This window comes from Lepus europaeus, chromosome 7, assembly GCF_033115175.1.
Source record: "Lepus europaeus isolate LE1 chromosome 7, mLepTim1.pri, whole genome shotgun sequence".
NCBI classification, from domain to species: domain Eukaryota; kingdom Metazoa; phylum Chordata; class Mammalia; order Lagomorpha; family Leporidae; genus Lepus; species Lepus europaeus.
Window position 1 is genome coordinate 20,510,039 of NC_084833.1, and position 24,843 is coordinate 20,534,881.

The window sequence follows — 24,843 nt, forward strand, 5'->3', positions numbered from 1 at the left end:
TTGGGGCTTGCATGCCCCTGGCTCGGGTTGAGGAATATCTTTATTAACGAGCACTTCAAGGTAAATGCCTGATGGAAACCAGATGTGGGATCGCGCACTTCGGAGTAGAGAAAGGACCAGAGATACCAAGGGCGGGTTGGGGCCAGGAACAGCCCGGATGAGATTAGGGGATGTTTTTTCTTGGGGGTGCCTTGGGTGCACCACACTCGCAGTTTAGAGAGCTCAGGCCCAGGTCTCATTTCACGAAGTCCTTTCAACCTCTCACCCCACTCCCAGCCTCCACTGCCCCACATCCTCCATTTGAGGACTTCCCATTGTGGTTGAAGGAGAGCCAGAGCTCCCCGGTGTGCTCTTTGGGGCTTGGCCGTGGGCATCTCATGCCCAGGTCCTGCAGGGCTTAACCTCAGCAGGGGTTCGAGGCTGCAGCTGCGCCTTCCCGGCTGGGTGACCTAGGCCAGGGGACTGCACCTTCCTGGGCTTTAACTGCTCGTCGGGAAATCGGGGGGCCCCAGTTGCTACCATTCACGGCTAGGCGCCTTGGACGGTAGGGCGACCGTCGCGGGGGGGGGGGGGGGGGGAGACCAGAGTCCACCGACTCCAAGCCACTGTTTTTCACAGTCCAGTGCGGGGAGGTCAGAGACACACCTCCACCCAGCCACGAGCGAGCAGATGACAGCGCGACAATTGGGCTCAGGCGGGGCTGGGGCGGGGAGGGTCTCGGGACTCCTCTCTCTTCACCTCGCCGGCTGCCTGGGCACAGCCTTGGGACGTGAGCGGCTCCGCCTCGGGCAGGGAGGGAAGGGTGCCGCGCCCCAAAGCTCGAGAAGTCTGGCCCAGCCGAGGGTTTCTCCCGGGCGGAGGGAATGCAGACCCCCGCCGCAGCGCAGCCAGCGCCCCTACAGGGGGAGGGGCAATAGCTAAGGAGACGGGAAGGTGAGCGTGCCAGAGGCGACCACGGTGTGAATTTGGTGACGGAACCGGCCTGGGGAGGAGGGTTTGGAAACGGAGGGAAAGGTACCAGCGGCAAGGCCTGCGGCTGTGCCAAGTTGAGCGCAAGACTCCAAACCAGCCGCCTGCACGCGCGGGGCCCGCAGCGCAGCGCACTCGGAATGTCAAACCCGGTTAGGGTCTCCCCCTCCCCCTTTTTACCTGTCATTAAAATTCGCATCCCCTCATCCTCGAGGCCAGAGCTCCGACAACCCACTAATTCGCAGCCAGCCCGGGGAGCCCCGGGTTGGGGGAGGGGGGGCTGGCACCTCCCCATCCCCGCCCGGACTCGGAAAGGCCCTTGGGCGCCTCCGAGTTGAATGCCCCGCTAGCAAGTTTGAAAAGTCTCCTAAGAAGGGGAAAGGAGGGGCAGGGGCGGGGGGAAGGAGAATAGGGAGAGAGGAGGAGAGGGAGGAGGAAGAGGAGGAGGAAGAGGAGGAGGAGGGGGTGGGGGAGAGGAGGAGGAGAGCAAGTCAACAACAACAAAAAATCTTTCTTTTTTCCGCCTCAAACCCTTAGGAGGGTTTGGGAGATCTGGTCAACTTTCCGAAACATCTGAATCTTTTTTACAGCCCTTGGTTCTTTCCCTGGGCCAGCTGTAGGGAGAGAGAGAGAGAGAGAGCGAGCAGGCTGGCGCGGAGGGGGAGGAGGGAGCGAGCGAGCGAGCGAGCAGGCCGGGCGCGGAGCGCACAGCCACCGCCTCCTCGCCTCTCCAAACTCCGGGCCAAGGCGCGCGGTGGCGTCCTCGCGCCCTCGCTCGCGCCCCCGCCCGTCTCCCGCGCGAGCCAGGCATGAACGCTGAGACTTGCGTCTCTTACTGCGAGTCGCCGGCCGCTGCCATGGACGCCTACTACAGCCCGGTGTCGCAGAGCCGGGAGGGCTCGTCGCCTTTTAGGGGATTTCCCGGCGGCGACAAGTTCGGCACAAGTTTCCTGTCGGCCGCCGCCAAAGGGCAGGCATTCGGGGACGCCAAGAGCCGGGCCCGCTACGGCGCGGGGCAGCAGGACCTGGCGGCACCCCTGGAAAGCGGCACCGGGGCGCGGGGCTCCTTCAACAAGTTCCAGCCCCAGCCGCCCACCCCGCAGCCCCAGCCGCCCGCGCAGCAACCGCATCTCTACTTGCCGCGAGGCGCCTGCAAGACGCCCCCGGACGGCAGCCTCAAACTGCAGGAAGGCAGCGGCGGCCACAACGCGGCCTTGCAGGTCCCCTGCTACGGTGAGTGCACGTGCGGGACCGGGGCCCTGGGGCTCCGAGGCTTCGGCGAGTCGGCGGGCTGGGCTGGCGCGGGCGGAGCGGCGGGCGACTCCGGCTCGGACAATGAGGATCCAGGGTTGCGAGGGGACCCAGGGGTCCGTTCGCCTCCTGCATGTCCCCGGCAGCCAGGCGTGCGCCGCATTGTGTTTGCGTTAGAGTCGACCTGGAGTTTGGTTTTCCCGAATCTCTTCGCTTTGCGCCGCTCGCGCGGCGGGATTGGAAGCGGCTGCTTGGTAGGAGCTCAAGGCGTGAGCTGAGAGGAGTCGCCGCACAGCGCTTCGGCGCGGGGCGCTCCGGCGGCTGCCGAGGCCTCGCTCCGCGCGTGCCCCGCGGCACCTCCGGTTGTGCCGCAGGTGAGGGCATCGCAGGTGCGGAGCCGGGCGGGGAGCCTGGAGCGCAGGCGGCGGTCGAGCGCGCTCGAGAACCCGCGGTACAGCAGTGAGCGCCACCGCGGCGGGACCCGAGACCCCGGGGCCCCGAGCGCGGCTGGCGAATGGGGAGGCGGGCAGGCCGGAGTCCCCGGGCGCTTCTCTCTCGGCCGTCGCTGGAGGCGGCCGGCCTCGGAGCAAAGGTGTAGGACCGACTGGGCAGGGAGGCAGGAAGCCGCGGAGCCCCGCAAGGCTGGGGGCTGTAGGAAGAGGGAAACTCTAGGGCCCGAGTTGGACGCCCCGGGAGCCCGAGAGAGCTGGCCTGAATGACCTCCAAGCCCCCTTGAGCGCGGAGGCAGCTCGCAGGCCTGGGCCGCCGGAGCGCCCCGACCTTTGGGGAACCGGGCTCTGTTCAAGGGCGGTGGGGACCAGAGCCGTTAAGTGGCCTCGGCGTCCCCTTCCTCCGTAGCATCGGGGTTGGGGAACCCCAAACGGGAAGGAAGAGAAACCCCCTTGTCTGCGTACACCTTGTCCCTCTGAGACCCGGCGGGGTGAGCTGGCCCTGACCCGGCACCGAATTGGGCTGCCCTGATGCCCGGCAGCAGGATGGAGAGGCGCTGGGCCTGGGGCCGGAGGTGGGACATCGGGGACAGAAGAGTGGCTGGAACGGCTACTGAGACTCAGAACTAGTTTGTAGGTGGTTATTGATGCACAAAACATCCATATAATGGCACACTTGTCTACACTCGCATTCTACACACACACACACACACACACAAACACATGCCTTTTCTACCAGCTTTCTATGGCCTTGAGCAAGTCACACACTCCCTAGCCAGAGGTGCCCCGCTGAAGGCAAATTTAGGATGCTCCAGTGGCTGCCCCAGCTTCCTTCCCACAGACACCGGGCTCCACGCAGGTGCTCCTTCCACGCCCAGCTCCACTGGGCTCTCAGCCTGGGCCACAGACACCATGCTGGCCTCTCCCGAGCCCTGTCCCGGTCTCTTCTACAGGAGTGGCCGTAGAGTGGGAGGGAGACTCCAGGAGGCTCATCATGCTGGGGGGGGGGGGGGGGACCCGGCATGTTTTCTCGCCCCCTGAGCTGGCCTTTCCTATTTTACAAAATTCACCAGTGAGGCTTCTGAGGAGGCCTAGACCTTGGGCAAGAAGAGAACCCTAGCAGCTGCCAGCCTCTAGGTTAGAAGACGCCATCCTGCCCCAAAGGAGAGCGGAGGGCTGCTCCTCCATGGAGCCTGCTGGACCCCCATGGCCAGCCTTTGCTGTCCTCTACTGCATTTAGTTATAGGGGCTAAGGGACGGCCCGACCCCTTGACCTGGGACTGCCCCTGACCCATGGTGTGACCCCGGGCCAGTAACGCCTCTAAACCCGGTCCCTCGTCTGGATCGTGGTGTGGTCATAGAGAGGCCTGGCTGGGTTATAAAAGTCCCCCGGCGGAGCCGTCCTCCTGTGCCTCTCCGTTGTCCATCCATGCAACCTGAGAGCACCCAGCCAGGCCCCTACCTCGGCTCCAGCCAGAGTCAGAAGCAGCAAGGGGGGGGGGGGGAGGCGGCCTCCAGCAGGGACAGTACCCGCTCCCCTGCTGTCCTGTGCTCAGGGCCCAGCCACGAGCAGCAGACAGCAAATCACTCTTGAATTCTTTGCCCTGTCTCTGGCCTGGAGGAGACTGCTGGTCCTTGGAGGAAAGGACTTCAGCACATGAGGTCCAGAATGGGGAAACTGAGGCACTCACAGGAGAGGTGCTGCCTGCCCTTTACAGAGGTAGCTCTGTGAAATGCCACAAAGCAGGGAGACTGAGGCACACCCTGACAACGGGTCCCTCCCGCGGCGGCAGGAACCTGCACTCCAAAGGGCGAAAATGGAGCTCCAGGAAAAATCCTTGGAGGTTCCCAGAAGTGCAGGGAGAGGCGGCGGCAGCCGGCCTCTGCTAGGCCTAGCCCTGGCTGATCGCGGTCCTGCCGCTGGAGGCTTAGGGCTCGCTAACCTTCGCCCGCGCGGGGCTCCGGGGCCGAAAGCAACTCCACGGCCTGCGTCGCTACGGCGAGCCTCCTCCCGCGCCTCGGCTTCGGGCGCTTCCCGGCGCTCCCTCGACAAGGGCGGTGCGGGTCTGGGGGCTGCCCCAGGGCCCTGCCGAGGGAGTGCGGGGCCGGGAAGCCGGCTCGAGGCGCTGGCTCAGTGTCTTGCGGAGACAAGAAGGGGAGAGAAATCCTACCAGGCTGCAGGCGTCCCTACCCCGTCCTGGTCCTCCGTGTCCCCGTCAGCACAGGGACCGAGGTGACTCTGGGGTCTGCTGTGGGCGCAGACATTCGCGGTTTAACGAAAGAGCCTCGAGTCCTCGCCTGCTGCGACCCTGGCCCCACCAAGCTCCGAGTCCGCACTCGGGCTTCCCCAAGCCCCTACCGGAGCCCAGGGCCGGCTGCCTGGGCCCACCAGACGCGCCCAGTCGGAGACCCGACGTTCCGCGGCGGCGCGAAGAGCCTCCTTGTCGCCGGCACCGGGGCTCCGGTGCCTCGCGCCGATACCCTGGGCCCGGCTCCGGGAGCTAGAACCAGAACCAGGCCTTGCTCATACGTTCCGGGCGCGGGGCGGCTGCGGGGAGCTGACCTGTGCCCTCCTCTTTCGCTTTCGATTCGGTGCACGCAGGTTTTCCCCACGAGCGGACCGCTGCCTGCCCACCCACCTGCCCCCAAAGCAGCGCGCTCCGCCGCGCCCGGGTCGGGGGAGACGCGGGCCGGACGGGATCCATCCCCAGGGGCGCCGCCGCGGGGGCCCGTCCGGAATTGTGGACTTAGTCGCCGTCTTCGAAGGCTAGCGATATTTATTATTCCCGAACCGACAGGATCCACACATCACGAAACTAACTTCTCCCCGAGTCGTATAAGAATTTAATCAAAAGAAAAGGGTGTATTTTCGTATGTGAGAGACCAAGAAGGAGAGACTCGGGCAGAAGCAGCAACAGCCCCCAGACAACTGAGGGACACCATCCAGGGCAAACCGGAACCTAGGAGCCAGCCGAGGGGTGGTCGCGAAGGCGGCGACCCCAGGCCGGGCTTGGAGCAGGGGTCCGGGAGAGAAGAGGCGTTCGTTGTTTTTACTTTGTTAATTTCCATAGCTGCCCGCGGGTTCCCAATGTCCAACCTAAACAAGACACCCCGGGCTGAAATGGGAACACAAAAAGCGTGGATTAAAAGTCTAGGATTTTCAACCAGTCTGCTTGCAGCAATGTTTCCTTACGATAATTTACATCCAGTGAATTGGCGGGTGGGCGCCGGTATAACCACCACCTGGACCAGGACAGACCGTTTGTGCGTCGTGTAGGGGTAACCGAAGCTTGGCGGAGGAAATGTGAGTTGTTTTAAGAAAATTTCACAAGAGACTTAGGAGTGCCGGGAACCCCGACTTGTTCCCGACAGGTGGTGTTTCGTGGGCAGGGTGGGCGACGTGGGACACTCGGGCATTTTCTAAGGCGTGGTGCAACCCGCTGTGCCAGCGACCTCCGCGCCGGCTGTGCGGCTGTGCGCCGCCGAAGCCCCCGACCCGTGCGCGCTGCCGCTCCCCGCAGTAGGAAAACAAAACCTGGCGCACAAAGACGCTGGTTTCGGGGTACCCTTTTCCAGAAGGAGCTACCCGGATCTCGGCCTCGGCCCCCCTCTCTCTTCTCCGACGTGTGCGCCCTGCTTCGTTTTGATGGTAAACTGAAATACGAACTGGATGTGCGCCGGTCTTTCCAGCTGCCCCGCGCGTTCCTCCGGGATTCGGGCATCTCCGCTGACTCCTGGTCCCCGGGAGCCGGAGGAAGAAGGCAGGGAGAGGAGCTACCGGGAACCCCGGGGGGCTCCGCCGCGGGAGTGGCATGGAGAAGCTTTAGCTTCGGGGAAGGGCGAGCTGGGTGCGCAGGGGAGCGCCAGCGGCGAGAACACAAGGAGCGCTCGGTGGGAAAGCTCCGAGCACCCGCACCTTCAGCGTCCCCAGCCTAGGAAGTTTCTATTCCGGAAGCCGAGCGACCTAGGCCCGGGCACCGTCGGGACTGGGTTGGCTGAGAGCGGCGACCTGCGTCTAGCGGCGCCTGCCCGGAACCACCTGGCCACGTGTGCCCGCAGCAGCCGGGTTTTCCGGGCTTCACCAGGGTGGCAGTAGACTGAGAAGGCAAGATTTTCGAGGACCGCGCTGCGAAGCCGGAGTGCACGCTGCCGGCCCCCCGTGCGCACAGGACACTCGCCTTTGGCTGGTGCAGCAGCAGCAGCGAGAAGGGCCATTTCTTGCCAACAGGGTTCTCGGACAGAAGGAAGCTGTGCCCGCCTGGCGGCAGCCAGCAATCCCTCCCAGCTGCAGCTGCCATGGCAGAGGGGAGGTCCCGGCCACCTCCAGGAACCGCCCTTCCAAGGGTGCCTACAAATGTACCAATGTGGTAGGCGTCGCTTCCTCACCCAGTTCTGAGGTTCAGAGAGCCCCCAGGTGCCACCACTGGGGTGGCAGAGCCTCCAGTGCTCCCTGGAAGGTGGTTGCGGGCGCCTGGCCCGGTCCCCAGCCCCCCAGTCCTTTCTCTGCCCTTAGCAAAGACGTTTTCTGTCTCACCCCGCACCAGCCAGCACCCAGGAGGAAGGGAAGAGGTGGGGAGGGAGTTGAGGTTCAGCAAAGCAAAAGGAGAGGTGCACAGAGGAGCGGAAGGCTGCTGGGGTTGGGATGGCCAAGGGGGTCGGAAGCCGGTTCAGGTCCTGGCTCTAGAAGCAGCTGGAAGGGTCGCCGCCGTGCTCTGAGGCACCCAGAATCCCCTTGTGGAGAGGGACATCACAGGTTTACCAGCGGAGAGGAGAGCCACCGCTGCCTGCCAAGTACCTGTTTCTCCCAGCCACCTTAGGACTGCACGGTGGCCACCTCCCTGGGTGCTGTGCATTCGAACCAGGGAGGGAGCTGGAGCGCGCTTCATCAGCTTCCTAAAGCAGGTTCTCTTAGGGTTCCCTTTGTCCTGAACTGGGGGGGCCAGGAGCGTGGGCGTTGGCCGCAAGCCCCCTTTTCTAGACCCACAGGATCCTGTGAGGCAGGTCCGAGCAGAACGGCTGGTTCTGGGGGCCGCTGGGAAGGCTGCGTCGGAGAAAGTCTCCTGGCCACCACTTGTTGCACATGCCCACGAGGGGCACAGTCCCCGCATAGGTGGGAGATCCACCCGTGGGTTCTCTATTGCCAGCATGTTCTGGGAGAAGTTCTTTCTGCTTCTGAGACAGAATATTAGTGCTGTGAAATGGGATTTTGGACCCTGGCCAAAAACCCTCGGGGCTGCTGACCGTCTGCACCGACCTTCCTCCTCCCTGCCTTCCCTAGCTTCTCCCATGAACTCTCTAGAATGGGAGAATGGTGCCCTGCAGGGCAGGCAGAAGTGGCTAGCAATCCTGGAGGGCCACTGAATGCAGGCTCACGGCTCAGGACTCCGGGGAGGGGGGATGGTAAAGATGGAGATGTGTGAGCCACCCTGTGTCTTCATGCCCACATGCCACCAGGGTCCAGGTTCATGTCGCCTGTCTCCACTCATCATCTCCATTCTCCCATACTGTAGGCTGGACCTTCTCCTGGGAGCGGGAGCCCCGCCCTGCACCCCCCGCCCTCCCCCATGCTGCTATAGCTACGCCCTTGCTAGTATATACATTTGGGTTTCACTGTTCCCTGGCTGCAAAGCTGGGTGCTCACTGAGAGCGCGACCTGCAATAATGCCGAGTGCTCTGTGTGTGCATCCCAGTATCTGACTGTGCCGTTGCACAGCCTTTGTGTGCACGCATGCCCAGTATGAGTAGGGGCAGCTGTGTGCCACCCCCATCCATACTCCCTGGGTCCCAGCCCTGCTGTTTCAGAGCAGAGTGTACTCTTTGGTGTGCATGGCCCCCAGTGCTCGTGGCGGTGTACCCCAGAATGGGAGCCGTGTGCACAAGTGCCTGGGGGAGCACCTGCGTGCAGCCCAAGGAGGCCCACTCCAGTCCATGAGTGATGTAGCTTCTATTTCCAGAGTTGCACGCCCAGGGAGCCAGGGACTAAGCACCCTGCAGTGCGGCCCGTGGTCATCCCCACCACTGATTGGGGCTCCCTGGGGGAGGCTGACCCAATGAATGGCAGGCAGAATTTCCCTAGGGCCAGCTCCCGCTGTCTGCCTGGGACCCTCTGATGTGAGGTCCCCAGCCTGCTCCCCAGGCCACCTCTGTCCTGTGCAGCCCGCTGTGGAGGAGAGGCTGCCCTGGACATCATCCTGGTGCAGCTTGCAGATCCCATTTAGTAGGTGAGAAAACTGAGGCCGAGGAAGAAACGGAGCCCCCACGGTCAGCGTAGCCATGGGCAGGGACCACTGCTGAATGCGCCTCCTTTCACGGGTGGGCGTGGGGAGGCAGAAGGGGTCGGCAGAGCCTCACCCCTGCCCTCCTTCGCTGCCACCCTGCCACCCTGCACTGGGCCGTACGTGGTCTCAGACAGGGCAGGTGTTTGGCGCCCCCTTTCAATCTCATCAGCAGACAGGCGGACCCCAACAGGAGCTCTTGGGGCTTCCAGGGACACAGAGAGAGCACGTCTGGCGCCCCCCCGCGGGCTTGCAGGGATGCGTACCTCTGGCGACCTCTCCCTGATGGGACGCCTGCTCTCTGCCAGACCAGATTTGCTTTCCAGAGTGCATGGAACTCCCAGGGCACAGGCCTGCCGGGGGTTAGCTGAGGCCGCCGGCCCATCTCCTCTTCTCTCCGATGTGTGTCTGCCAGGCCCTGGGGGCCTTGGTTGCATCCAGGAAGGCTGGTGCCTCCTCACCACAAACACAGTGGGTCGTGGTGCAGGGTGGGGGGAGAGGGCAGTCACCGCTGGCCGGGATGGCCTGTTTCACAGACAGAACCGCCTGATTCCACTTACTCATCGCTCACCAAACGTTGCCTGTCCTTGTGCCAAGCCTCGTGGGGGATTCTGAGAAGCGCTGGATGTAGCCTGTGCCTTCAGGTCCAGAAGCGGGCAGGCAAAGTGACCGTGCAGTTGGAGCTCAGTGGGTGCCGTCGCGGGGTGGGAGAAGCCCTGAGCCAGGCCAGGCAGGGGAGGCGGGGCTGTCTCACCCTGGGGGTGGGGGGTGGGGGCAGGGTTTTGTAGCTCACTGGCAGCCGCCAGCTGCCCCTTTGCCCTCGCCTGCGACTGAGCTGTCCCGGCAAGAGGGGAGTAGTGGGAAGTTGGGAGTGGCCCGGAGCGATGATTCTTCCCTGGTAGCCGGAGCCCCTTGGGTTTCCTGACTTCCTCCTTCCCCCCACTCCCCACTTTCTCAGTAGTTCAAGAAGAGGTATGGATTCAAGTCTTGGGTCCCCCCCACTCCATGGAAATAGCCGAGTGTGTTAGGCACAATGGTCCCCTTCCGTTCCCAGTGCTGTGGGAAGGGTCTGTTCGGGCCTGCTCTGCCCCTGGGGGGTTGTGAGGATGGGCAAGGGCAGTGTTGCAGGTGCAGGCACGCCCCACATAGCCAAGTTCTCTGCCCCACCCATCACGCCTTGTCCCTTGATGGTGCTGGTGCCAATGCGGTGGTGGTAGGGGCTCCGGCCAGGCTTTAGAGTGGGCATGATGTAGGAGCCTCCCCAGCGTCCAGGGGTCCACCAGCCCCGTGTGCGGCCCCATCCCATTTGGCCATGAGGGTTAATCCACATCTGGTTCACATCCCAGCACTGAGCGGGGAGAAGGCCGACTCCATGGCCCCTGCCAGCACCGTGGGACAGCACAGAGAAGACAGACTTGTACATGGCCTTTCTGGGTTCCAATCGCCCCAGCTGAGGAATCTCTGCCTGGCACTCAGTTATGTCTGGCATGGTCCTGGCCTGGGACTGAGGAGCCAAGAGGGGCTCCTCGGGAGACCTCAGGGGCCCCCACACTCGGCTGGGTTCCTTGTACTGAGAGAGGGAGGAGGTTGGACTTCGGCTTGCCCAGTGGCGAGAGTCTGGCTGCCTTGCCTGGCTCCCTGGCTCGGCGCTTCACTCTGCAGGACAGGGACGATATCGGGGTGTAAGCCAAGGGGTGCTCATGTTGGCAGCCGCACCTCTGTTGCCGTAGAAACGTAGAATCACTTGATGGCCCAGATTTGCTGAGCTCTCCTGCCGGTGCACCAGGCCAGGTGAGCACCCTGTCATTTCGTCCCCACCCCAGCCCTTGGAGACGGAGACCGCTCATCGACATTCCAAAGGTGCAAACCGAGTCTCCCAGGGGAGCAGTCAGCTGTCCAGAGTGGGACAGCTGGGAAAGAGGAAGGCAGGTTCCTGATGGCCAAGAGCTCCAAGAAACCCAAAGGCATTCTTTCTGTGGTTGGTCTGCTGGAGTCGTACACACACTCACCCCAGAGAGCTCTTCCCACCGCACCTGGGGTGCCGTGGCCGTGCTGGGTCAAGGGCAGGCTCTAGCACCTGCAGGCTGCAGCTCTGACCTTGGGGACAGTGTCGCCATCTGTGTCAAGTGCCATCAGGGTGCCAGGAGCAGGTGTGGCGTGGGAGCCTCATAACTGACATGAGGGATTTCTGCATGAGTTTCTAGAAGCCCTAGGAACATGCCAGAACCTCTGCTCAAGATAGGGTGAGGCCAAGAAACATCTGTGAGGCAAACAGCAGCTTTCTCTTTGGGAAGATGAGGCAATCTTGGGGTTTGGCTTATTTTGCTCCACACTTTTTGTTGTTATTGTTCCATACATAGTAGGTGATCAATAAATGGTTGTTGATGACTGAATGGGCGTATGAATGGATGATATGTCACGTGAACGTGCCAGGAACTCTGTTCATCCTTCCAGCCTTTCTTCCTCCTGCCTTTGAACTGGGGCCTGGGCTGAGAACTGTTCTGCTCCCTGCTAGAAAAACGTTTGATGTGCCCAGGGATGTCTGGGGGGCTGTGGGCGCAGGGCCATCTCACAAAGCCCTGTTCTATGCAGGCCTTGGCCCCCTGCTCTGAGAGGCTGCAGGCCCGGGGTCCGGCTGGCCATGGCCAGGGATCCTCTCCGCACCCCATCTCTTCCCCTCACATCTCCCCCATTTCCTGGAGTGAGCCCCAGGTCCTGGCTGCCCTCAGCCCCGTGCCGAGCCCCCGAGAGCTGCCGATCCTTTTCCCATCCTCATCTCATGGGCTCTTCCCGGCCTGGGACTCTGGGGATCCCCACGAGGCCTGTCTTCTGCCCAGGATGCCTTCCTGTCCTCACGCCCCCCACCCACCTGGGCTCCCAGCTGGGCCTGCCCCTCCCTCCCCCCCCCCCCCCCCCGCCCCCGAGGCCTGGGCTCTCTGCTGGCCCCCTGCCCCCAGCTCTTGTATTGGGGCCCTTGGTCATCAGCGGCCCTCTGGGGCCCTCTGCAGGCCCGCGCAGTAGGAATCAGGTCCCCTCTTCCAGTCACAGCTCAGAGGGCCGGAGTGGCTCCCAGGGGACACACATATGGAGGAACATGGTGCTGCCATGTGGCGGCCTGGGTGTGACACCCCAGGCAGCGCTGGGCAAAGGTATGAACTTGGCCTAGTTTCATGCTCTCTGCAGGAGGGGGCGATGATGACCCCGCCCTATAGGGCTGCTGCAGGCAACTGGAAGCCTGCGGTGTAGTCAGCACTCCAAGGTGGTGCCCACTGTGCGGTGTGCGGTGTGCGGTGTAGACAGGCATGTGGAGGGGCCCCCTGTCGAGAGGGAACTGGGTGGCATGGAAGAGGCCCTGGCAAAGGCCCGTCCTGTGCAGCAGGTCCTGGGGATGGCACCCTTGTGCCGAGGTGCCCGGGGTTTGGTAGGGAAGGAGCTGCTTCCTGCACTTGGGGAGCCTCCTGGGAAAGTGCCGGCGGCAGTGGGAATCCCCGGAAGTGCAAATGGACTGGGGCTGTGGAGGACAGAACTTGGAAGTGGACCTGGGAAGTGGCATGGGAGCTCAACTGCCGAAGGCGCCTCTGGGAGACTCGGGAACCACCGGGACTAAGGCTGTGGGTCAGGACAGGTCAGAGCAGCCGCGCGGAGGGCCAGGCGCGTGAGCGGACCTGGGGAAGAGCAGCGCTCAGCCACGAACACCACAGATGTTGCCAGGGGACGGCTGGGCAGGGCAGCGAGAGGCGAGGCCCCCAAGTGCTCCTCAGTATGGCCTTTTAAAATATTTTAAATATTTATATTTCTCTTTGAGAATCAGAGTTAGAGAGAAGAGAGAGAGAGCGCGCATGTGCAATGTCTTCCATCCAATGGTTTACTCTACAATGGCTGTAATGGCTGGGTCAGGCTAAAGCCAGGAGCTAGGAGCTTCCTTTGGGTGTCTGGCTATTTGCATATCTTATTGGCCATTTGTGCATCTTTTGTGATACACAGTTGGCTTTTTTTTTTTTCCGTTGTTGTTGAGCTATAAGGATTCTTTATTCTGAATATGAATGCCTTATCATATATATATTGCAAATATTTTCCCTCATTTTATGGGTCATATTTTCCCTCTCTGGATAATGAGAGAGAGAGAGAGAGAGAGAGAGAGAGAGAGGCCTTCCACCCACTGATTCATTCTTCAAATGCCCGCCACAGCCGGGACTGGGCCAGGCTGAACCAGGAGCGCAGAACTTACCTGGGTCTTTGAGGTGGGTGTCAGTGCCCCAAGTACTTGAACCATTACCTGCTGCCAGCCATGGTGCACGTTCGCAGGAAGCTGGAGTGGAGGCGGAGCGGGGACTCTACCCCAGGCCCCCATGATGTGAGCGCGAGCGTCGCGAGGGGCACCTCTGGTAGCATCCTCTGGTGTGCACGTTTTTAATTGTGCCGAGTCCTGACCAATGCTTTCTTTGCTTGCTGTGCTTTCGTTGTCAGCTCCCAGAAGCCCTCGGGAGCGCCAGTGGCATGAAGGTTTCCCCTGCACGTTCTTCCAAAAGCTTTGGTGGTGTTGGCTCCTAAGTGGAGGTCTCTGCTCCGTTTTGAGCTCTGGCACAAGTCGAGGGTACAATTTCCTCTTCGACGTGTGCTGTCCAGTTTTCCGAGCACCATGTGCAGAGCGGCTGCCGTCTCACTGGCTAGCTTGGCACCCTTGTTGGAAATCAGTCACTGTGCATTTGGGAGATGCCTCTGGGCGCTGTCTCCTGTCGCGTTGGTCCATCGGTCTGTCCCCAGCATGGCCGTCTGATGTCAAGGTCAGATCCCAGAGCACTCGGGGACCTCCTAGGTCCCCTGTCTGTCCCCTGTCCCCCGGAAGTTCAGCTCGGGAGCACATTTGGTCTCCAGGGAGCACAGCTGAGGAGGAGTGGAAGGCAGAGGCTGGGGTCAGGGTTCCCGAGCTCCAGTGTCACCCCCGCTGACCAGCTGAGCAGGACATAGCCTCTGGGGACTCCTCATGGGCTTTGGGGACTCTCAAGAGGCAAGATTTCCGTAGGAGACACCTGCGGCTCCCTGTGTCCTGCCCCGGCTGTCCAGGGAGGGCCAGGCCACGGGCTGGGGTTCCAGGGAAGACAGCAAGCTCTCTTGCCTTGGACCCCGCTGACCCTGGCAAGTAGACAGAGGCCCCCTGGAGCCGGTCTCCCAGCCAAGAGCCCCAGGCAAGTAAGAAGCAGCAGTCCCGGTGTTCTTGGCAAATTGCGCAATTAGGCTGCACGCGCTGCCTAGGGTGGCAGCCGCCTTGGGAGAGAGGAGGTCAGAGTAGCCCAGGACCTAGAAACGGACTTCCTGCTGAACGGCTGAGTGCTCGGGACAAATGGGCTGGCCTCGCTGCCTCAGTTTCCTACTCTGTGAAAGGGGCGCTAAGAGCGGTATCTGCCTTGTGGGCGTGTCGTGGGGCGTAGCTAAGCTCATTGCACACCACCAGCCAGGGAGAGAGAGAGCTCCGTGAACCGTGGCGTAGCGTGCGGGCTGCCCCACCCTCCTCTTAGCCCCCGAAATGATGGCCCCAAATCCTGACTGCCCACACCAGCAAGCCCCTCCTCCTGGCAGAACCATCCACAGAACCAGGGCCTGAGGGTGGGGGCGGTCCCTGTGGGTGGGCAAGGAACCGCCTTCCCGAAACTTGAAATAAACGCTAGGAGCTTGGTCTGAGCGGAGGCCCGCGGACGGCCAGGGCTGGCTTCCGCTGGGAGCACACACGCCTGGCTCTTGCTGTACCAGGTGCATCTCCCAGAATTCAGCCCACCAGGACAAGGTTCTGGGGAACCCGATTTCGGGCTACACAGCGTGCAGGGATTCGCTTCACTGAGAAGTAGCAACAGTCGGAAAGACACGAACTGCTCTCGTGTCTGCTGTGGATAAAAGTTTGCTTGGTAGAAGGTATCCATGTGCATTCTATCTATTTTTTGAAAAGACTTGTTTTCTTGTTTATTTATTTGAAAGGCAGAGAGAGAGAGAGAGAGAGAGAGAGAGAGAGAGGGGGAGAGAGAGAGAGAGCTTACACCTGCCAGTTCACTCCCCAAATGCCCACAACAGGCTAGGACTGGGCCAGGCCAAATTCAGGAGCCAGGAGCTCCATCTGGGTCTCCTAACTGGGTAGCAGGGGCCCAAGCACTTGGGCCATCTTCCCCTGTACTCCCAGGGAGCTGGATAAGAAGTGGAACAGCAGGGATTCGAACCAGCGCCCATATGGGATGTCGGCACCACAGGCGGCAGCTTTACCTGCTATGCCACAGCACCAGCCCTGGAAGAGCCATTTCTAAGCACCATGTGCTCAGTGATGGAGTCACTGGGGGCCACCAGGAGAACTCAGGAGGGCGTGGCAGGGAATCCATGGGGGTGGGGGGACAATGACGCTGGGTGCACACCTGCCATGGGGACCAGGGGTCTCCAAGGCAGGAAGGGCCCCCACACGGCCCTGGACCACTGGGGTGGGTTCTTATAGTGCATTTCTGGAAGAGGCCCTCTTGCCACCTTCCAGGGGGTGTGACAGGTGGAGGGCAGCCAGGGGCTCCTACCTAGCAAGTGCTTTCTGGGGAGTCCCCCTTTGGTGAGCCTTCTGGGTGTCACCAAGAGCGTCGTGAGAGAGGTGCGCGCGTGGCTCACGGCAGGCCTGAGTCTTGCCGGCTGATTCTGTGAGCTGTGGCACCCTGGACACGGTGATGAAGATCACAGCTCTCTCTTCCTGGTTACAGGCCTTCCACCCACAACCCAACTTCTGAACGCTTGTGTACGGAAGAGTCTCTCTCCAGGATTAAAGGCAAAGGATTTTGTAAAGGTTGATTTATTTGAAAGGCAGAGTTATGGAAAGAGAAGGAGGGGCCGAGAGAGAGAGAGAGAGAGAGAGAAAGAGAGAGAGATCTTACCTCTGCTGGTTCACTCCCCAAATCGCCAAAATGGCCGGGGCTGGGCCAGGCGGAAGCCAGGAGCCAGGAGCTTCTTCCAGGTCTCCCACATGGATGCAGGGGCCCGAGGACTTGGGCCATCTCCTCCTGCTTTCTCAGGCACATTAGCAGGAAGCTGGATTGGAAGTGGAGCAGCCGGGATTTGAACTGGTGCCATATGGGATGCCAGTGCCGCAGGCAGAGGCTTAGCCCCCCGCACCAAAATGATGGCTCCAGGGAAAGATTTTTGAAGCTTGTAGAACGTAGAGACATTTAATGTCTGATTTTTATAATAGTTTACAGTCCTTGTTCTATATTTCACGTATACACACATAAATATGAATTGGACTCTAATCAGAAGGGACTCTGGGAGTGGCTGTGGACAGAGTTCCAGGTTTAAAAGTGTTCTAGGCCCCGGATGCTGGGGAAGGTTGAACCTAAGAGAAGACACCTGGGAAAGGTGTGCAGGGGGGATGGCAGGGCTGGCCCCGCCTACCCTGCCCCCTGGGAGGGCTGCATTCCCCTGGCACGGAGAGGAGGAGTCCCACAGATGGACAGACGGGTGCTGTGAGTCAGGGGGCCAGCACTCTGCTGCACTCAAACCTCACAGCCGATCTGGGATGGGGGAGGGGTTCTCAGTCTCCCTTTACAGAGAGGGAAACTGAGGCACGCGAGGCCAAGTCACTTTCCGGAGGAGGGTCTAACACGGTGGAGCCACAGTGCGGCTTGGGGGCCTCCTCTGTTTCTTTGCTGGGGAAAGCTGCCGGCTCCTAGCCTTGCGGAAAGTGCTGGCTCTCACAGCTCCCACAGACGCAAGCTGGTGGCTGCCCCTGCAGAGATCTGGAGCTGCCCTTGGCAATGCACCTGCTGCTGAGGCCAGGCCGCGCGCCCTGCTCTGGGCAGCCCCTTCCACCCTCCAAGGAGGGGCCTTTTGATGGGAGGGTGCGGCGAGCCTTGACCAGCAAGGCACAGAATTAACGGCACGAAGATCCTTCTTCAATCACGGTTTATTGAGACGCCACTTGGTTGTCAGTACAGATGTAGGCGGAGAGGCGCTAAACACATTTCTTCCACTGCTTATGTACCCATCCCCTGTCCCAGTACATAGTCAAACATTATCTTAAGTCTAAACATGGCGAAAGAGCAGCACAATACAGACCCACAAAAACAGGAAACTTTAGAGTAAACATGTCTTACCGGGGGAGCAGGAACTGGCCCTGTTAAACATTAGTGCCTTCACATAGACACTTATCTAAAGCTGTTTGGGAGAGTACACAAGCAACTTTTACTCCAGCACGTAGGCATGCAAGCAACTTTTACTCTAGCACGTAGGCATGCAAGCAACCTTTACTCTAGCACGTAGGCATGCTGCCACAGTTCCCCCTTTTTTGTTTTTTACAGCAAATGAGGTCTTATCCCCGATCAGGCCTTCACCTCATGATGTGCTGGCCGATCAAGGGGCGCCTGTGCTCAGGGATACTCCCATTCCGGTGCAATGAGCAAAAGCTCTCGGAGTGCTAAGGCAATATCCCAGATGAAAGAATTCCTTATCAGGTGCAATGGCACTATGGCCCCTGAGTGCAAGGACATTCTTTAAGCTTCTTTAAACATGCTGAGCCAAACCGCGGGGGAACTGCCTGCCTCAATTGCGGCCATTGCTTGCAGGAGAGCAATTTTTTCGCGCTTGCGGCTCCGTACTAATCGGAAAAGAACAAAAAGAGTACACAATAGCCCTGATAGTAATACTGCTCCGAACAATCCAACCCCCACCCATTCTTTGAACCATTGTAACCCCTGTAATATATAATCAGAAAACCCTTTCAGAGTGACAACAGATGCTCTAGTTTCATTCAGCTGCAAAATCATGATAGTAAGATTTTGCTGAAGTTCCCCAAATTCCATAGACCAGTTCCCTGATAGATAAGACCCAAGTTTTCTTGACTCATTTAGAGAGGCTGGATATGGCGTAACACACATATGGTGCAGTCTCTGAACGCAACCTAGGCTGGTGACTTCAAAAAGATCTTCCATAGCTGCTTGCAGCAAGTCCATGCGTTTATTTAATAGTAGCACCCCTGAAGCCAGATGATCATTTATGCGTTCCTGGACAAATAGAGCGTCTGATGATCTTTTTACGACGTCATTAATAGTCTGCACAGTTTGAACAGTGGAAGCCATGGCCACTCCCGCCGTAACAGCCGCTGCGGCAGAGGCGACAATTGCCGTTACAATGGCTATAACCCCAAAGTCCCGTGGCTGTCGAAACAAAACTGCCAGAGGAAATTCCTCTGGGTCAGTCACTACTGGTATAGGAACATAGGTAGGTACACGCATTACTACCATAGTTTTCTGAGTTCCATTCCAACACTGGGTTAAATAGCATGTATCATTTCCTGCACATTCTATTATCGTCCCATTATCTTGTTTATCTGTCAAAAGAAAAATAAAGGGAGGATCGACACAAACATGACTAGACAGGAGGCTCATATTATGCAAAGAATGCGATGTAAAGTTACTGAGTACGTGACTAGTTATGTTATAACTGCCACTAGCATTATAGAGGCTTATATTAATAGAATCAAGCCTTGCCAAAGGGGACAAATCCATACTAGCTCCACGTCTATTCCACAATACCCAGGAGGCTAAAGGATTGCCCGCTCTGGGTTTCTGATATAATTTGAATTTAGGAGAAAATTTATACGGTTCTTGGGTTTCTACATTTTCTGTGCAATCACCAAATCGCGGGGGATAACTGAATTCCCGAGTGATGCACTTTGGTACAGGTCTAGATATGTTCCATGAAGCACTGGAATTGGTTCCTGTCTGTATTAAAAAAGGAACTGTTATGTTGGCTGTGATCAGGAGTGTAGTGACATTAGCCACGGTGCTATTACCTCCTCCTCCTGTTCCATTTGTGCTCCCTAGAGCAATCTTTGTAAGGGCCTCGAGCACCATTGGGATCGAGAGGTCAGGATTTAGATATTTAAAGGGATCATATATCCAACTAAGGTTATATGAAAGAATCTGTATACAGGGACTCTGCGAGTTCATAGAAAAACACAAGCTATTATAGAGGGTAACATTAGTGGCATTATATCGCATTTGTTGCATATTTTGTGGTGTTTTGCACGGTATTTCTAACTGACAGTCTCTATTATACAATTGAGGAAACATCTTATCACTAGAGAACACTGGCTTAGGTATTGGCCATGTTCTCGCAATGGCCCACAGGGTCACATCCTTTGATATCGTCATGGGAAATGTCAACCATAGTCCCATCAGTATCCATGTCAGACGTTTCATTATCATGCCTCGTGTTTTCTTGTCGTTCCTCTTCTTTCTTATCTGTCACTCTCCTTGTCAGTCTTTCTGGAATCCAGATCGGGTCTGGTCGTTCCTGCGGAAAAACACAAATTGCTCCCCTGGATCTCTGTATCACAGGATCCGGGCCATACCATTTGTTATCTAGTACATCTTTCCACATGACCTTTTGGCTAGTTTGTACAGGATTTTTTGTATGCCTCATAGCCGCTGATTCATTCTCTGTATTAAAATGTAAGAAATTGAGAGTGTATAATGCAATAGCGAGGCGTTCTCTGGGGGTTGCATGGAGCGCAATTCCCCCTTTCTGTTTTTGCAATGTTTCTTTTAGGGAGCGATTAGCGCGCTCCACAATGCCTTGGCCTTGAGGATTATACGGTAGGCCAGTTTTATGAGCTACTTGCATTTGTGACATAAAGGTAGCGAAGCCTTTTGAAGTATAAGCGGGCCCATTGTCAGTTTTTATGAGGGCAGGCTTTCCCCAAGCTGCCCAAGCCTCAAGACAATGAAGTTTCACCTGTGCTACACGTTCCCCAGACAAGGAAGTGGCATGAATGACACCAGAATATGTGTCCACTGAGACATGTACGTATTTTTGCCTACCGAATTCTGGGATGTGTGTAACATCCATTTGCCATAAGGATAAAGGTTTTAGTCCCCTAGGATTAACACCAGAATGTGGCGGATGGAGGAATATTGCACAATCTGGACAGGCCTTTACAATTTGCCGAGCTTGTTCTCTGGAGATATGAAAGCGCAAGCGCAGCGTATTAGCTGGAACATGAAAAGAGGCATGAAAGTTTTTTGCTAGGTCAACAGAAGTCAGAGATACAAAGACACTATTACGGGTTGCGATATCTACCTTGGCATTAGTTTTACTCATAGGTCCAGGGAGGCCAGAATGAGCTCTTATATGGCCAATGAAAAAGGGCATACGTCTAACCAGGATAGCTTGCTGGATTTGTCGAAATATTGGGGCTACCGTGCTATGCGACTGTATATGAGCTACAACCTCTAGTGAACGGACAGCATTTACCACATATTGGGAATCTGAGATAATATTAATGGGTTTATCTGAAAATGTGCGAAATACTGTCAATACCACTAAGCACTCTACCACTTGAGGGGCGTTAGGGCGAAAATGAAGAATCACAGGCTCTGAATCAGTTGTAGCATACGCTCCACGACCAGTCTTGGAACCATCAGTATAAATAGTTGTTGCAGCTGGAATGGGTTTGCTCTTTGTAAGTTTAGGAAAGTAAACTAAATTTCGCTGCACAAAAGTTAATAATTTGTCCGCTGGCAAGTGATTATCAATTACACCTGAGAAGGCAGTTAGAACAATAGGCCAAACGTTAGTGGTACCGGCAAGAGTCTCAATTTGCATTTGAGTATAAGGCACAATCAGCTCATCAGGATGTTTACCAAAATGCATTGTGCAAAACTTGAGACCCAGAAGAGCATAATGAGCTACTAATTCAGGATAATACCGCAATGTTCTTACACCCGCTGAATTACCATGTATCCACCATAAAGGAGCATTTTGCCACACCACTCCAGTAGGTGTAGTGGGCGTAGCAAGAATGCATAGTAGTAATTTTTTAGACGGATCAAACCTACATAGTTGGGCTTTACTAATGGCCTTTTCTACGAGTTGCAGAGCTTTAACGCCCTCAGGAGTAAGTTGACGAGGAGAGGCAATATCTGGATTGCCCTCCAGAATAGAGAACAAAGGTTGCAGGTCGTTTCGGGTCAGCGGTAAATATCCACGTAGCCAATTTATGTCCCCTAGCAGTTTTTGAAAATCATTCAGTGTGCATAGGTTTTGAGTGCTAATGCAGAGCTTCTGTGGCCGAATGGAAGTTGTAGTAATTTTTGCTCCTAAAAATTGCACCACATCAGATTGTTGTATTTTTTCTGGGGCAATAGAAAGACCATATGCGTTAAGGCAGGAGGAGAGCAATGCAAAGGCCTTATCTACTAATTGCTGTGAATGAGCTGTGATAAGAATGTCGTCCATATAATGAATGATACGGACTTGTGAAAACTGTTTTCGTACTGGTGCGATAGCCTGATTAACATATAATTGGCAAAGAGTAGGGCTATTAGCCATGCCTTGAGGCAACACTTTCCATTGATACCTTGCGTCAGGCATTTCATGATTCTCTGAAGGGAGAGTAAAAGCAAATCGCTCTCGATCTAAAGAATGTAAAGGTATGGAAAAGAAACAATCCTTAATGTCTACCACTAGCATAGGCCAGCCCTTTGGAAGGGAAGACAGAAGAGGCAGTCCTCTCTGTACTGGTCCCATCAATTGCATCTGTCTATTGACTGCTCGCAGATCATGCAAAAGCCTCCATTTGCCTGATTTTTTCTTTATGACAAAAATTGGAGTATTCCAGGGCGATACTGAGGGCTCTATATGTTCTAACATCAGCTGCTCTTGCACAAGTTCTCTAGCGGCGGCGAGTTTTTCACGACTGAGGGGCCACTGGGGCACCCACACTGCCTTATTCGTATTCCAGGGAATACGTAATAGCTTTTCCTCAGTGGCCCCTAGGAAAAACCCACGCCTTTGCGGTCTGTTTTTTGAACTAACTCCACCGGTTCTGATATACCCTGAAGATTTTTCCCTAACCCTTTATTGGGCATATATCCTTGTCTTGCCATGATATTTTTGCTAGTCTGCGAATACTCATTAGTCAATATGAGTTTCATCTGGGTTTGTATATCCCTACCCCATAAATTTATAGGTAAATCTACCACAAAGGGACGAAAGGTGCCTTGTTGTTTATCGACTGTCCAGTGGAGTTCCTTAGAACTTATTTCTGGAGCCTGTCGATATCCCAATCCTACCAAGTCTTGAGAGGCATGCTGCAAAGGCCATCCCTTTGGCCAAAATTGTTTACTCATAACACTACGATCTGCTCCTGTATCCACTAAGCCTGAAAAATGTTTACCCTCCACCTCTATCTGTAACATTGGTCGGTCATTTAATTCCATGCTTAGACATGCGAGATCGATTCCTGTAGATCCAAAACCAGATGCGCCACGGTTATGTGACCGGGCGGGGTATTTTTCATGACCTGATTGCAGTATCAGAAGTTGTGCTACGCGATCGCCAGGGGAAATGGAAATTACTCCAAAAGGGGAGTAGCACATTACTTTAATAACACCCTCATAGTCAGGATCAATTACTCCTGGTAAAACAATTAACCCTCGTAGCGTTGATGATGATCGTCCAATGATTAATCCTGCGGTATTCTTTTCTAATGGGCCCTGCATGTCTGTATCTATTATCTGTACTCCCATGCTCTGTGTTAATACCAAGCCGGAGGTGGCACGGAGGTCCAGCCCTGCGGAGCCCGCGGTTGCTCTGCGGACTTCGGGGGTGGCTGCATGGAAGGTTCCTGTAGTGCCCCATATGCTTTCGGGCCCTGGGGACGGGGGCCCCGATATCCGTTTTTTGACTCCTTTTCTATTGTCTCGAGGGGTTGTCCATTAATGTCTTTTACTGACCTACATTCATTAACCCAATGTTTCCCCTTTTTGCATCTGGGACAAGTGCCAGGTATTTGTCGCACAGGATTGTTATGCTCCTTTTGTTCTTTACAATTTTTCTTAAAATGACCAATTTTCCCACACTTAAAACATGCACCATTATTGTTATTACGTTTTGTTGCAGTTAAAATAGCAGCAGCAAGCCCAGCATTAGTTAATGGTCCCCCAATTTCCCTACATGCCTTCAACCAGGCTTCTAGCCCTTTTCCTTTCCATGGAGTTATGGCTCGTTTGCAATCTTTAGTAGCTTGCTCATATATAAGCTGCTGAATTAAGGGCATTGAACTCTCCACGTCCCCAAAAATTTTTCCCGCTGCTTCCATCATTCTACCCACAAACTCTGAAAAAGGCTCATTGGACCCTTGAATAATTTTTGTTAAATTTCCCGAGACCTCACCTCTTTTGGGTAAAGTCTTCCAAGCCCTGAGATATATGTCATTAATCTGTCTGTATACTTCAAGGGGGTAGCGAGTTTGATCAGCCGCCCATTGTCCTTGTCCTAAAAGCATATCTGCTGTCCAATGCGGCTGACCATCCCGCACATTTTGTCTAGCCTGTGTATGTGCAGCATCGGTAACAATGGATCTGTAATCGAGATATTGTCCCGTGCTGAGGCTGCCTCGTGCAATCTCAAACCAATCTGAAGGTGTCATAGCATTAGTGGTTAATCGTCCTAACAAAGTTAAAGTATAGGCGGCATTGGAACCAAATTGGCGAGCGGCCTCCACTAGATCTTTTAACTGTTTATATGGTATAGGCTCATGAAATCGGCGTTGAGTTTGTTGTTCCTCAAATACCGGGAAGGCTGACGCCAATTGGGCCCACGTTTCCCTTTTAATAAAATGACTGCCTTTACTGTGCTTAACATAAGGGGGAGGGCGCACGCTAGCAGCCTGAATTTTATTATCTGCGCCCTGTTCCTCAGTCTCACTGAAATCATCATCCAAATCTTCTTCATACTGCTCCTCTTCTGCCAATCTAAGATCCTCAAACTCACTTAAGGCGGGGTACAAAGGTGCTGAAGGTTTTTCTTTTTCTGAGCTCAAAATTTTCTTCATTTCCTCGCGAGATCTCTTATCTTTTACCTTGCCTTTTCTTTTGGTATGTTCCCTCTCCTCTGTAATACTTTGTTCCGACCAACTATCCTGCTGGTCAGCTAGTGCTCTTCTCCCTTGTTTGATAATTTCCACATTTTTACCAGTTTGTAAGCAGGAATGTACCAATTTCCAAAACGGAAAGGTTCCTGCCCTAAGCGACCCCTTTTCTTTAGCCTGCTCCAAATCCTTTCCTAATTTTTCCCAACATTTCAAATTAATATCTCCAGTGTAAACAAACCAAGGGGCTTTCCTGTCTATATCTTCTAAAATTGTCTTTATTGTTTTTGTGGAAATTTTTAATCCCCTTTCTTTTAATAATGCTTGTATGGGATCCACGAAATTTTCACTTTCATGACTATTGGTAGTACCCATATCTATGATTCTAAAAGGCACTGTTTCCTTTTACTCTGGGCCGCACACAACTTTAGAACTAAAACAATAATAAGAGAGAAGGCAAAAATGATAATAACCAGGAGAAATTCTTCTAACATACCCTTCCTCGACGTCGACCCGTCTCCCGTGTGAAGTTCTGGATCTTACCTCTCCAGTCGTGCAATGTTACGCGTCTGGTTCGAGTTCCCGGGTTTCGGCACCAGCTGCTGCGAGCCTTGACCAGCAAGGCACAGAATTAACGGCACGAAGATCCTTCTTCAATCACGGTTTATTGAGACGCCACTTGGTTGTCAGTACAGATGTAGGCGGAGAGGCGCTAAACACATTTCTTCCACTGCTTATGTACCCATCCCCTGTCCCAGTACATAGTCAAACATTATCTTAAGTCTAAACATGGCGAAAGAGCAGCACAATACAGACCCACAAAAACAGGAAACTTTAGAGTAAACATGTCTTACCGGGGGAGCAGGAACTGGCCCTGTTAAACATTAGTGCCTTCACATAGACACTTATCTAAAGCTGTTTGGGAGAGTACACAAGCAACTTTTACTCCAGCACGTAGGCATGCAAGCAACTTTTACTCTAGCACGTAGGCATGCAAGCAACCTTTACTCTA

General features: G+C 55.9%; 2 protein-coding genes across 2 annotated transcripts in view; one reads left to right on the top strand and one right to left on the bottom strand.

Moving 5' to 3' along the window:
* The first annotated feature begins 1,778 nt into the window (after nucleotides 1-1,778).
* The window catches only part of ALX4 (ALX homeobox 4), a 44,235-nt gene continuing 21,170 nt past the window's right edge, over nucleotides 1,779-24,843 (top strand). The window contains exon 1 of the mRNA XM_062198025.1: nucleotides 1,779-2,202. Coding sequence (XP_062054009.1) covers nucleotides 1,779-2,202 — 424 coding nt within the window. The remainder of the gene's footprint in view (nucleotides 2,203-24,843) is intronic.
* Nucleotides 2,483-24,823, bottom strand: LOC133764837 (endogenous retrovirus group K member 18 Env polyprotein-like). Its single transcript, XM_062198489.1, has 6 exons — nucleotides 24,328-24,823; nucleotides 17,602-19,252; nucleotides 5,029-5,170; nucleotides 4,861-4,918; nucleotides 4,613-4,755; nucleotides 2,483-2,727 (listed from the first exon to the last, which is right to left on the bottom strand). The coding sequence occupies exons 2-6, from the start codon at nucleotides 19,162-19,164 to the stop codon at nucleotides 2,483-2,485; spliced, it is 2,151 nt and encodes a 716-aa protein (XP_062054473.1). The 5' UTR covers nucleotides 19,165-19,252; nucleotides 24,328-24,823.